The 13,393-nt window shown below is 38.0% G+C and overlaps 1 protein-coding gene across 1 annotated transcript; it reads right to left on the reverse strand.

Annotated features, from left to right (window-relative positions):
* Positions 1–353: 353 nt before the first annotated feature.
* LOC104786497 (monothiol glutaredoxin-S10) lies at positions 354–930 on the reverse strand. Its single transcript, XM_010511924.3, has one exon. The coding sequence runs from the start codon at positions 829–831 to the stop codon at positions 523–525; it is 309 nt and encodes a 102-aa protein (XP_010510226.1). The 5' UTR covers positions 832–930; the 3' UTR covers positions 354–522.
* Between the last annotated feature and the right edge of the window lie 12,463 nt (positions 931–13,393).

The raw sequence follows: 13,393 nt of genomic DNA on the forward strand, positions 1-13,393 counted from the left end.
GGGCCGACCCAAACATCTTTGCCAATAGTTTTACCTATATATTATCTTTGAAAAATTAATGATATTCTTTCAAATAGTACAATTTTAATATTTTGACATGCATGCAGTCCAACCAGTTCAAACAAATCAATCTGTTTTTTTGACATGCGAACTGATAAGACGATTTTTTTTTATTTGTTTTTAAAAACTTGCTCTATGAACATAATTAAAAAAAAAACTTATGTTAAATTTGAGCTCTTCTATCTCCTTAATTAAATATATGTAAGATAATTCCTACTTAGTTAAAAGCCTTCTAAATAGAGAAATTTTTACCAAAGAAATTAACTTGTAACGAGTGGGAAATAAGTAAAAGATTTTGTCCAAAATGGGTTATAGTTAATCATTAAATCAACCTCCACATAGACATACAAAGTAGTTCTTCACATATGTTTTAATTAAACGTACATAAAGTGAAGAGACTTTCGAAGGTCAATGTAAAGATGATATATAATATAAAAAACTCAAGAGAACATCAACTAAGTGTTAAAGCCACAAAGCACCAGCATCCTTGAGCAACATTTTCAATGACCCATTGAGATGAAGAGTCATGACAGTATTAGCCGTTCCTACGAACTTCCCTCCGACAAAAACCGCAGGAACCGTAGGGCTGCAGCCTAAACGGGCCAAAGCCCACTCGATGTCTTTCCCGTACATGTCTTGATCGATCTCTACAATCGCCGGGCTCACGCCTTGCTCGTAAAACAGCCGTTTAATCGCATGAGACATGCAACACGTACTCTTGCTGAATATCACCACTGCTCTTTGCGACGCTAATCTTGCTACCACATCCATTTGTATAGATAGTATTAATTACTCTTTTAATGTCTATAAATGTCTTGGAGTTTTTGAGTTGATGAGTTTGTGTTGGAGAGGTGAGTTTTTGGAACTCTATTTATACACATACTAGCTCGCATGTAATCTTTATGAATAGAGGCCGTATCTTGATTTAATGATGGGGGCAACGATAAAGCGGGGGAATCTTAATTTGTGGGAAGTTAGATTGTGGATAAGAGAAGCAGATGATATTATGCTCGAGAGTTGACAAATTGTGTGAGTAAGAGAGTGAAGAGAATAGAGATTTTGAGATATGCATATTGTAACTTGTGATCATGGTAATGTATGAAGAGACAAAATTCCAATATTTTTGGGGATCAGTATTTTTACGTGTACAGGGAATGACAACTTTGGATTGATTCTTATATATCGATATCATCACTTTCTTGCCGCAGGGGGAGTTTACGCAGCCATTTATGAAAAAACTGAACTATATAGAAACCCAAATTCAAAGTAGATTAACAAAAGAGTTCGTTTGCGTTCACACTCCATGCACTCTCTCAGTTACGTCCATCCATCTGGTTTTTGTATAATTGCATGTTGGGTTTACTATAACAAAACAGTTCATATTCTTAATAAGATGATGGGACACACAATTCGTTCTGACTCTTGAGATATCAAAGGAGCCAAATACAATTACATACAAACATAAGGAACCGTACGGCAATGATGCAAGTGGTGACATGACCATTGTACTTGAGGCATAATTAACAAATAACCACGTCATCTGCAAAATTCCTCAAGTAGCTAGCTACTATTGGTTTAGTGTGTCATTCTCAATTTCTCATCCACGTTAAATGGTAAAAACGATCATCATTTCATATTTTGATCCAATATACGGTTAATGTAATCACCAAAACCAATATAACCACAACTACCATTGATGATCACCAAAATCATTTTTTTTTTACCATACAGAAAACAAAATTATCAGTTTTTACGTTTTTTGTACTTCATTCTTTTTTACACTTTGTACTACTATATTTATTTTTAGAATATGAAGTACTACACTGTTCCTTTGATTCTCGAAACTAGTAATCTAAAGTTTGATACGAATTAAATTTGGATGTAACATTCTGTATGTTGGTGATTCATTAGCTCAAAAGACTACATATCTCTCTTTATCATCCTAACTTTGAATCGAAACTAAAGCTGATGTAATCAGAAATCGATGTAACCGAAACCGTGGATGATTAGTAATACTCTAATAAGATCAGTCAGATAAATCACGCTACAAAACTAGTGGACGATCTTTGGGACCTCCTGAAGGATAAATCGTCATATATGTGAGCATGGCGCATCTAGCTAGATATATAGATATATATTCTTCACATACTATATATGTTCACCTACTCGAAAATTCGTTTTTTTTTTGTTTTTGAAAAATTATAATTTTGGTGTTGACATTTTTGCAATTTGGAATTCACTTGTATGGATCAATATTTTAAATTTAAAACTCCTGAAAAAAATATTGTTTCTCCAACACCAAAAGAATAAGATACTAGACATCATCTACAAGTCTCTAGACGAACCCGTCGTCGGCAATTTCTGTATTTTGTTTTCTCTATTATAAGACAGGAAACAATGTTGTTAACGTTGTCTAAAGTCTTTATTTAACGTTCTTACGAATTGAACAATGATGCGTTATTAATATGCATGTGTTGTTGATCGAGCTTTATTTCATTTTTAACTAAGAATATAAAATAAGAAAAGTATATATTCCTCGATTCTGTGTGTTAGAATAGGATCATTTATCAAGGGAATATGATGACAAATTGAGATAACAACGTGACCATTCATGAATGGGCCTGGTTGGATAAAGCGATCGATTCTTCCAAAGATAAACATAGCTAAGATAGATCACCACTTGTTACAATCTCATTACCGATTTGACGTCCCCATAACCAAACCAATTATTTCGTGTCGATATCGTAATATCGACTTTAATTTTTATATATAAATGTAAAAAGATAATCATAATTAATATATATGCGTTAAAATTGAGCAACAAGAACTTATAAAAACTAGGGAACTTATTGATGATATAAGCGTTTTTGAATCTGATAACCTTTACTAATTTTGTGATTGGTAAAAATATATACTGGTGACTGATTATTCATATGTTATAGGTTTATACGTTAACCTTTAATTATCATTTTCTTCCTCGTTTTTGAATTGGTTTTTCAATTTTCACCTACGAGTATACTATTCTCATGATCCTTCAGAATCTAAACATTCACAAAAGAAAGCAAAGTACAAAATTTTTTAGAGATTTATCTAATAGACTAATTGTTAAACATTTTTTTAATATGAACCCCAAGATCTTAAACATCTATATTAATCACATAATAAAATCATAAAGAAGGTTAAAGTAATATCTCCACTCATTGTAGAAATAATGTTTCCTTGAATGGTTTCTTCTTCTTGAATGGCTTGGCTTGAAGGCTTGAAAAGAAACTCTCAGATGATCTTTAGGTGGAAGATAAGGTTTCTCTCCCCTTTCCTATAAACTATTTTCTTTATGTGTTGTTTTGTTCTCGGGATGATTTGTGATGGAGCAAACCATCTATTTATAGCTAGGAGGGAAGAGGACCTTACTCCTCATAAGGGTTTTGTCTTCTAATTTAATCTCAACCATCCATCACAGTAGAGATGAAGACAGTAGTGACAAATGTGAGAACAAGTATCTATCATTGCTTCAAACACAACATGCAACTTTACACTTGTTCTCTTATAAGCTATGACATGTAGTTTAATACTTGTCCTTATAAGCATAAGCTTCACATATAGCTTAACACCTGTCCTTTTAGTTCCCAAATGATTAAAAACAAAATATAACAAACCCAATTAAATAACCTACTAACTATAAGACCACATACATGGATAAGAAATAATTATTTTCTTACATTCTCCCACTTGGTCGTTAGTATAATGGTTTTACTCGGGAATCATAAGGCAAACATAATATGTTATATTTTTCATTTGGTCTTTCATAAGTGTCTTAGCTAATCTTGTAACCAATGAGAGTCATGGCGGTCACACATCATTTTCATTTTGCAACATGATTCCTTCCAGGTACTACTACATTGACTACTTCACATAGCTAGACCATAAACATTATTCCATAAGTAGGAGTTATCTTTAATGGTCTCTTTGATGTCTTTTAAGACGTATTCTGTTATCAATAATTCCAACAAACAATAATGTGTGCGCACGTTGGAAACAGAATAGAAGATGTAAAAGTCATAAGAGAGCTCTTATAAATGTCAAACATAGGCTAAAACATTAACAGACAACATAATTAAGTGCTATCCTCCAGACCCATTCTTTCTGCATGCTTCATAAATGTCTTTGGAGGTAATGCTTTCGTAAATATGTCTCCGACCATTAGCTCAGTGCCTGTATGTTCAATGAAAAACTTTTCTCTTTTAACATCTTGCTTTAATGATAGATATTTGAGTTCCATATGCTTGGCTCCTTTAGATATCCTATCATGCTTAGAGAAGAAGATTGCGACTTGATTGTCACAGTAAAGAGTTAGAGGTTTGTCAACAAAATTCAAAACCCCAAACTCTGACACGAAATTCCGCAACCATGTTCCTTGAATAAAAGCCTCATAACATGCTACATACTCAGCCTCCATGGTGGATGTATATATCAATTCTGACTTCTGGCTTTTCCATGAAATGGCACCTCCACCAAGGAGATACTCATAGCCGAGAGTACAGTGCCTAGAATCTTCACATCCACCAAAATCTGAGTCTGAAAATCCAACCATCTGTGAATGTGTTGATTTTTGATATGTCAACATGTAGTTTCTTGTTCCCTTTAGGTATCTCAAAACTTTCTTCGCAGCTTTCCAATGAGCAAGTCCTGGGTTACTCTGAAATCTACCTAACATTCCGACTGCATGGCTAATATCAGGTCGAGTGCAGACCTGTGCGTACATCAAACTTCCCACAAGAGATGCATAAGGGTACTTTTGCATTTCATTATGTTCCATTTCATTCTGCGGACATTGCTTAAGGTTAAGCTTGTCACCCTTTTGCATAGGAACATTATTATAAGAACACATCATCATGCCAAATCTCTCAAGAACTTTATCAATATATGCTTTCTGAGACAATCCTAAAATTCCTAATGATCTGTCACGGAATATTTCAATTCCTATCACATAGGATGCCTCACCCATATCTTTCATATCAAAGTTCTTAGAGAGATAACTCTTAGTCTCATGTAGTAGACCAAGATCACTACTGGCTAATAAGATGTCATCAACATACAAAACCAAAAAAATGAAGTTACTCCCACTAATCTTGAGGTATATACATGGATCCACAACATTTTCTTTGAAACCAAATTTCGTGATGTGATACTAGGATTTTTGTGTGTCCTAGCATGTTCAATTAACCTTATGCAGTTGTAGTACTTAAGGTGTCAATCCAGTTGGGAAACTATACTATTACTCAAGATGCAATCAAGGAATCACAAGTTAAGCCAATATAAAAGAGTGTTTGTCTAACAATCCTAGAATGATGACAATACAAAACGAAATTGAGTCACAGAACTAGAAACGAGAATGCATGACAAGAAGCAAAAGAGAATAAGTGAAACCGAAAACGATTCTAAGTATGAACAAACGAAACAGTCTCAGGAATGTAATATCAATCAAAAAGATAAAAGTCCTAAGGATGAGAGTAATTGATGTCAGTGGAGTATCCTAGTCTACAAAGTGTTTAACATGCCACAAGCAAACTATCCCTAAACAATGAACATCACAACTTAGCTAATCCAATCTCTTGGCAAAAGCTACTCAGACTCAACCACTTCCAAACCTAGCTCTCGCTAAAGAAACATGGTCGAGCAGACATGAAAAACAAGTTCATTCACGTCAACCAACATCCTAGACAACTAATCTCTTCGGCTAGGAACGTAAGTCTCTGGCACTAGTTGGTCAGACATTTCATCAAACACTTTTTGGGTGTGGAAATGTCTCAAACCTAGTTTCAATTGATCAGAGAAAAATTAATAATTCTAACACTAGTCCAGAAGGGAATCATACAAATCAAAGGTTAAATACCTTACATCCTAAGATCCTCCATCTAGTTTATCCCATCCCCAAGAACTCTAACACTACTCAGATCCGGAAATCATCACCAAAGATACAAATCCAGAAAACATTGAACAAAGCATAATAAGATAGATAGAAATGAGAAGAACAACTTTGTAGAAGAAATCAAATGCAAAAACTAAATGGATCAAAAGATATCTGGACACAAAGTCTCAAAACGTTTTCGGTGGCTAGGTAAAACCTTAAGAACAAAAAGAGATAAAAGATCGGATGGCCAGCCGAGACTTAACAATACGTATTTATAGTCGTCCAACATGGAAAAACCTAAAACTTAAAACGACAAGATAGAGCGTCGGTTCGGGAATCTCCTGAAGAGTGCGAAACCAAACATGTGCGGTCGAGTCGCGTGTCGTCTCTCCCTGGGGTGCGGTCGAGTGGAACGGATCGAGTCAAGGCCATACGACCCGAGGTGGGTCGAGTGGAGGTGGTGAAACTCGAGCTGGATCGAGTGGAGGTGGTGCGACTCGAGCTGGGTGAATATGTATCCACTAAAACGGTGATAACTCTTGAACCACATGTCCGATTGGCTTGAAATAAATGGCATTGGAAAGATGACTCAATGTTCTACAACTTTGATTAAGACATCAAAAGCTAAATATCTAGACCAGTGGATCGAACGGCGACTCGCACGACAACTCAAATGACGAATCGAACGGCGACTCGAACGGCGACTCGAACGGCGATGGTGTTGGCTCGAAAGACGGTTCTGGGAGTGTTGATGACATCCATTCCAGGCATGATGGATCAAGTGGGATGTTGGTGCTTCTTCCTGGGAGCGCGTCCAAGTCGGATGTCAGTCGAGTCACATGACGTCCATTCCGAGCATGCTTGGTCGAGCCGCATGTCTCAACCTCCATTCAGTTCCAACAGTCTGGACATCTCCTAAACAGCTGAAATAACTCCAATATGCAAGATATATGCAAGAACAATGCAAAGACTACCTAGATATGTATATTATGCAAAAGAGACTAAAAACAATGCAAAACAATGAGTTAAGAGAACAAAATGAATAACAAATGCATGATGAAAGAGTGTAAAATATATACATATCAACTCCCCCAAACTTATTCTTTGCTTGCCCTCAAGCAAACGATCAAGAAAAACGTATGGAGAAGAGGTGTGAAGATGGGGTTTCAGAACCTAAAACATGCTGAATAGAGTAGTTAGAATCAAGGTCCTTGTTTTTAGTTCTATGATGCATGGGGAAGGAATTTCATTTGTTCAATCTAGTCATGCAATCCTATCAATCACCCCCTTTAACATTCGTTAACAGAGAACCATGAATCAAGCTATGCAATGCCATTGAACTCATTTGGCTAAGGTGTAAGGTTAAAGACGAAAATGATCTTCTTCTTTAGTGGGTTTGTCAATACACAATAGGGTTCTCTCACGAACGGAGTTGAGCTCAAAAGAAGGCTAAAGGTTGAAACCAACTGATACATACAATAGCAGTGCCCTGTCTACCCAAGGTCCCCAAGGAAACTCAGTCCTAACATTCTAACCCAGAAGTTGGCCCTATCTCTACCCTTCATCAGAAACATCATCTCTATGGGTAAACATCATCTCTATAGGAGGAGTTCACTTCTTTTCATTCTAGCAGATTAGGAAATCCTTATTATCACTATGGTTCTTTTTTCTTTTCTTCTAAGACTCTAGACATCTTAAGTATTTCCACTTTCTTTTCTTTGTCTAATCTTTTAATTTTATGCCCAGAACCAATAACTCTTTTTACTTGCTCAACCCAAATCCTTTACTAGACTTGTAAACTTTGAACAAACATCCCCCTCCTTAAGACTTTCTACCCTTTACTTTTCTGCACAAATCCATACCCAATACCCAAAATCGAGTTCTCACCTAGTCCTACTAGTTCGAATAACGCGAACTAGAACTACACAAGATCCTACTCTTGTTGGTTAGAACCTAACACTTTCTAACAATCTCAACTCGGAAAGGCCTGACACTCAAGAATACAATTGGCTTGAAAGAACGGTTGGTTAAGGGTGCGGGAAACTGTTCCAAAGATGGGAATCAGCTATTTGGATTGACAAGGGTGGTAAAAAATGTGAAAGACAATCCAAGTATGTGTATGGTATCCGTGAGTTCAACTTCAATGCATAACCAGATAATTGCAAGTCTGGATTAGGTTCAGATAGATAGGGAGTGGTGTCAATTCAAAACATGCTTCAATCTTACATTTTCAAGTTCAATGAACAAGCATCAAAGAAGTAATAACAAGGACCTTGATCCTATCCTATTGAATCCAACATGCTTACAAGGTTACAATCATCATCAACCCCTATGCTAAATGCAACAACCCTATATGAATAACACTAGACTCAATCATAATGTGCAAGTTTAAACTACATGAACACTCTGTTTTTGTGAAGATTTTTTTTTGAATTTTTTTTTAATTTTTTTGGTTTTGCTATGCAAATAGATGAATGCAGTCTCAAACATGATATGATGCAAAAAGTTGAAATAAGAATCACAAAAAAAACAACATCAGATACATCATCCAAACCCTCCCCCAAACCTAAATTACACAGTCTCCTGTGTAAGAAAAATTTGCAGGAAGGTTTAAGAATCACAATAGAAACAATGCAAAAATGAAATGGTATATACAAGGGAAGGTAGGATTACTTCAGTAATAGAAGAAAGAATCAGTGCTCGCCCAAGGAGGAGCGTGGTACTGGCTCTGTCCTTCACCTTGGTCCGGATCCGTAGGAGTGATCTCAGCTGGTTGGTCGACTCTCTGCTCAACCGGTTGCGTGTTCTGATAAGTGATCGGCTGCTTGTCGCACTGCATGTCGTCGACTTGGGTTAGATGGTCTGGTCGAGTCGCAACGCCGTGATAATACGCGAGTGGATCTTCATGCAGGTCGTGTGGAGAGCAAGTTGATGTGGGTCGAGTGTACACACGTCGACTCGAGCGAGGTGGATAATCCGGTGGTCAAGTCGTTCAGCTCGTGTGGTGTAACAACGAGGGTCGAGTCATAGGGTGACAAATGCGTGTTTGTTCTCCGGGACTGCGACTAAAGCTTCGTAAGGACCAAGTCAGAACTGGTTGTGGGTGACAAACAACAACGATGAAGGGACGTGTGTTGAGCTTGTCGGTTGAGTGGGAGATGGTCGACTCGAGTTAGACTGGTCGAGTGAGTAGAGTTGACTCGAGCGGGATACTTCGAAATAGAGGATTGAGTGGCGTCGGTCGAGTCTTGTAGCGAGCTAGGATTGTCGGATGGGTCGAGTCGCACGGTGCTGACTTGAGTGGTGGTGAATGGTGGCGACGGAAGTGAGGCTTGCGTTGAGCTCGCCGGTTGAGTAGGTGATGATAGACTCGAATGACAAGTGAAGATGGTGGTCGAGTGCACATGTCACGGGTGAGATGAGTTGACAGTCGAGTCGAGTTCCGCGCATGTTAAGCTTCCTCGTCGAGTGGGCTGGATGTAATCTTTTAACTGCTACTTTCACCCTTTTTTTTTCTCTGTTGCCTATACTCCCTTCTGTAGATTCCTGAACACTGGAAAACCAAAATCAAAAATTAAAAACACAAAGATCGTAAAGAATATGTATAGTGATACCTTTGAGACTTCCTCCCAAGTGAGCTTGTTTAAAGTACCTAGCTTGACTTTGCAGCTTTTAGGCTTTTGGGGATTCATGGAGGAGCACAGAAGACTCCTCTAGTTGGACTTGGTCAGCTAAATATTTTTTTACTCTTTGGCCGTTTATAGTGAATTCACTGCCATCCTTGTTCAGAAGAGAGATGACTCCAAATGGCAGAACGCCTTTGACTGTAAAAGGTCCAGACTACCTAGACTTAAGCTTTTCAGGAAATAACTTAAGTCTGGAATTGAACAGCAAAACCTGATCTCCAGCCTTGAGCTCCTTGACAATAATCTTCTTGTCATGAAAATTCTCGGTCATTTCCTTGTAAATCTTGGAACTCACATAAGCATCAAGTCTTATTTCTTCCAACTCATGGATGTCTAAAGTTCTCTTAGCCTGAGCAGTATCAATATCCAAGTTCAGCAACTTGATAGCCCAGAGTGCCTTGTACTCAACCTCTACAGGGAGATGGCATGCTTTACCATACATCAACTAAAATGGTGTTCGTCCTATTGGCGTCTTGAACGATGTTCTGTACGTCCAGAGAGTCTCGTCCAACTTGACAGACCAATCTTTCTTCGAAACCCCAACAATCCTTGACAGAATACCCTTGATTTGTTTGTTCGAGACTTCAACCTGTCCGCTGTTCTGAGGGTGATACGCAGTAGACACCTTGTGCTTGACCCCATACTTTCTCAGCATACTCTCAAACACCTTGTTGATGAAGTGAGTTCCCCCATCACTGATCACCGCTCTGGGTATCCCATACCTTGGAAAAATTATACTTTTGAACAGCTTCAGAACAACCTTGTGATCATTGGTAGGACTTGCAATGGCTTCGACCCACTTAGAAACATAATCGACTGCCACTAGAATATAGACATTACCATTATATGGAGGGTTGAAAGGTCCCATGAAGTCTATCCCCCAAACGTCAAATATTTCCACTTCCAGGATCGGATTTTGTGGCATCTCGTTCCTCCTTGTGATGTTGCCCATCCTCTGACTCAACCACTTCCATACCTAGCTCTCACTAGAGAAACAGGGTCGAGCAGACATGACAAACAAATTCATTCACGTCAACAAACATCCTAGACAACTAATCTTTTAGGCTAGGAACGTAAGTCTCTGGCACTAGTTGGTCAGACATTTCATCAGACACTTTTTGGGTGTGGAAATGTCTCAAACCTAGTTCAAATTGATCAGAGAGAAACTACTAATTCTAACACTAGTCCAGAAGGAAATCATACAAATCAAAGCTTAAACACCATACATCCTAATATCCTCCATCTAGTCTATCCCATCCCCAAGAACTCTAACACTACTCAGATCCGGAAATCATCACCAAAGATACAAATCCAGAAAACTTTGAACAAAGCATAATAAGATAGATAGAAATGAGAGAACAACTTTGTAGAAGAAATCAAATGCAAAAACTAAATGAATCAAAAGATATCTGGACACAAAGTCTCAAAACGTTTTCGGTGGCTAGGTAAAACCTTAAGAACAAAAAGAGATAAAAGATCGGATGTCCAGCCAAGACTTAGCAATACGTATTTATAGTCGTCCAACATGGAAAAAACCTAAAACTTAAAACGACAAGATATAGCGTCGGTTCGGGAATCTTCTGAAGCGTGCGAAACCAAACATGTGCGGTCGAGTCGCGTGTCATCTCTCCCTGGGGTGCGGTCGAGTGGGACGGATCGAGTTGAAGTCATACGATTCGAGATGGGTCGAGTGGAGGTGGTGCAACTCGAGCTGGATCGAGTGGAGGTGGTGCGACTCGAGCTGGATCGAGTGGAGGTGGTGCGACTCGAGCTGGGTGAATATGTATCCACTAAAACGGTGATAACTCTTGAACCACATCTCCGATTGGCTTGAAATAAACGGCATTGGAAAGATGACTCAATTATATACAACTTTGATGAAGACATCTGAATATCTGGACCGGTGGCTCGAACGGCGATGGTGTTGGCTCGAAAGACGGTTCCGGGAGTGTTGATGACATCCATTCCAGGCATGATGGATCGAGTGGGATGCTGGTGCTTCTTCCTGAGAGCGCGTCCAAGTCGGATGTCGGTCGAGTCACATGACGTCCATTCCGAGCATGCTTGGTCGAGCCGCATGTCTCAACCTCCATTCAGTTCCAACAGTCTGGACATCTCCTAAACACCTGAAATAACTCCAATATGCAAGATGTATGCAAGACCAATGCAAAGACTACCTAGATATGTATAATATGCAAAAGAGACTAAAAACAATGCAAAACAATGAGTTAAGAGAACAAAATAAATAACAAATGCATGATGAAAGAGTGTAAAATATATACATATCATGATGGTTTCATCAAACTTTAGATACCATTGCCACGAAGCTTGTTTCAGTCCATATATTGATTTCTTCAATTTGCAAACCATATCTTCTTGACCTTCGATTATGAAGCCTTCATGTTGGCGCATATAGACTTCTTCTTGCAAGTCTCCATTAACAAAGGCAGTTTTCACATCCATTTGATGTAACTCGAGATCATACTGAGCTACTAACGCCATGATATTTCTGAGAGAGTCTTTTCTAGACACAAGTGAAAAAGTATCACTATAATTGATGCCTTCCTTTTGACTAAATCCTTTGGCTACTAGTCTGGCTTTATATCGTTCTACATTGCCATTACAGTCGAGTTTGGTCTTAAAGATCCACTTACACCCGACTGCTTTGTGTCCATCAGGCAATGGAACGATGTCACAAACTTCATTCTTAACCATCGAGTCGATTTCATCTCTACTGGCATCAATCCATTTATCAGAATTAACATCCTTCATGGCTTGTGAATAAGAAACCGAATCTTTAATGTTTTCTTCTCCAGATTCTATTTGATAAATCACAAAGTCATCTGAAATAGTAGATCTCCTCGTACGATTTGATATTCTTAATGATGGTTCCTCTTCTGCTTCATGATCATTATTGGCAAGATTTTCATCATGGAGTGTGTGATCATTCAATGGGGTTTCCTCATTGTTTAATGGTTCAACAATGATATGAACCCCAACATGTAGAACTAAGGGTAATGGAATATCAACCCTAGTTTCCTGAATAGTTATATCACAGACTTTATCACTCCTACTAATCTCACCATTCTCAAAAAATTTGGCATTATTGGTTTCTACTATTCTTGTACTATGGGATGGACAATAAAATCTATATCCTTTAGACTTCTCAGGGTAACCTATAAAGAAACCACTGATCGTTCTAAAGTCTAATTTCTTTTCATGTGGATTGTATATTCTTACTTCAGCTGGACATCCCCAAACTTGGAGGTGTGACAAACTAGGTTTCCAGCCTTTCCACAGTTCAAAAGGGGTATTTGAAACTGATTTGCTAGGAACCCTATTCAAAATATAGACAACAGTACGTAATGCGTCCATCCACAAGGATATAGGTAGGTTAGCATGACTCATCATAGATCTAACCATTTCCATATAAGTATGATTACGTCTTTCAGCTACACCATTCTGCCATGGAGAATCAGGCATTGTGTACTGCGCAACAATTCCTAATTTCTGAAGGAGTATGGCAAATGGTCCAGGATGTTGTCCTGTTTCATTATATCTGCCATAAAATTCACCACCTCTATCTGACCTTACGATTTTTATCTTTCTATCTAATTGCCTCTCAACTTCATTAATGAATGCTTGTACAACATCCACATATTGAGATTTTTCATGCAATAAATAGAGATAACAATAACGTGAATAATCATCAATAAAAGTGATGAAGTACTTTTCA

Source organism: Camelina sativa, chromosome 1, assembly GCF_030686135.1.
Source record: "Camelina sativa cultivar CO46 ecotype springtype chromosome 1, ASM3068613v1".
In the NCBI taxonomy this organism is placed as follows: domain Eukaryota; kingdom Viridiplantae; phylum Streptophyta; class Magnoliopsida; order Brassicales; family Brassicaceae; genus Camelina; species Camelina sativa.

Coding starts and splice junctions, on each gene's coding strand:
- LOC104786497 (XM_010511924.3), bottom strand. CDS start 831: ATGGATGTGGTAGCAAGATTAGCGTCGCAAAGAGCAGTGGTGATATTC.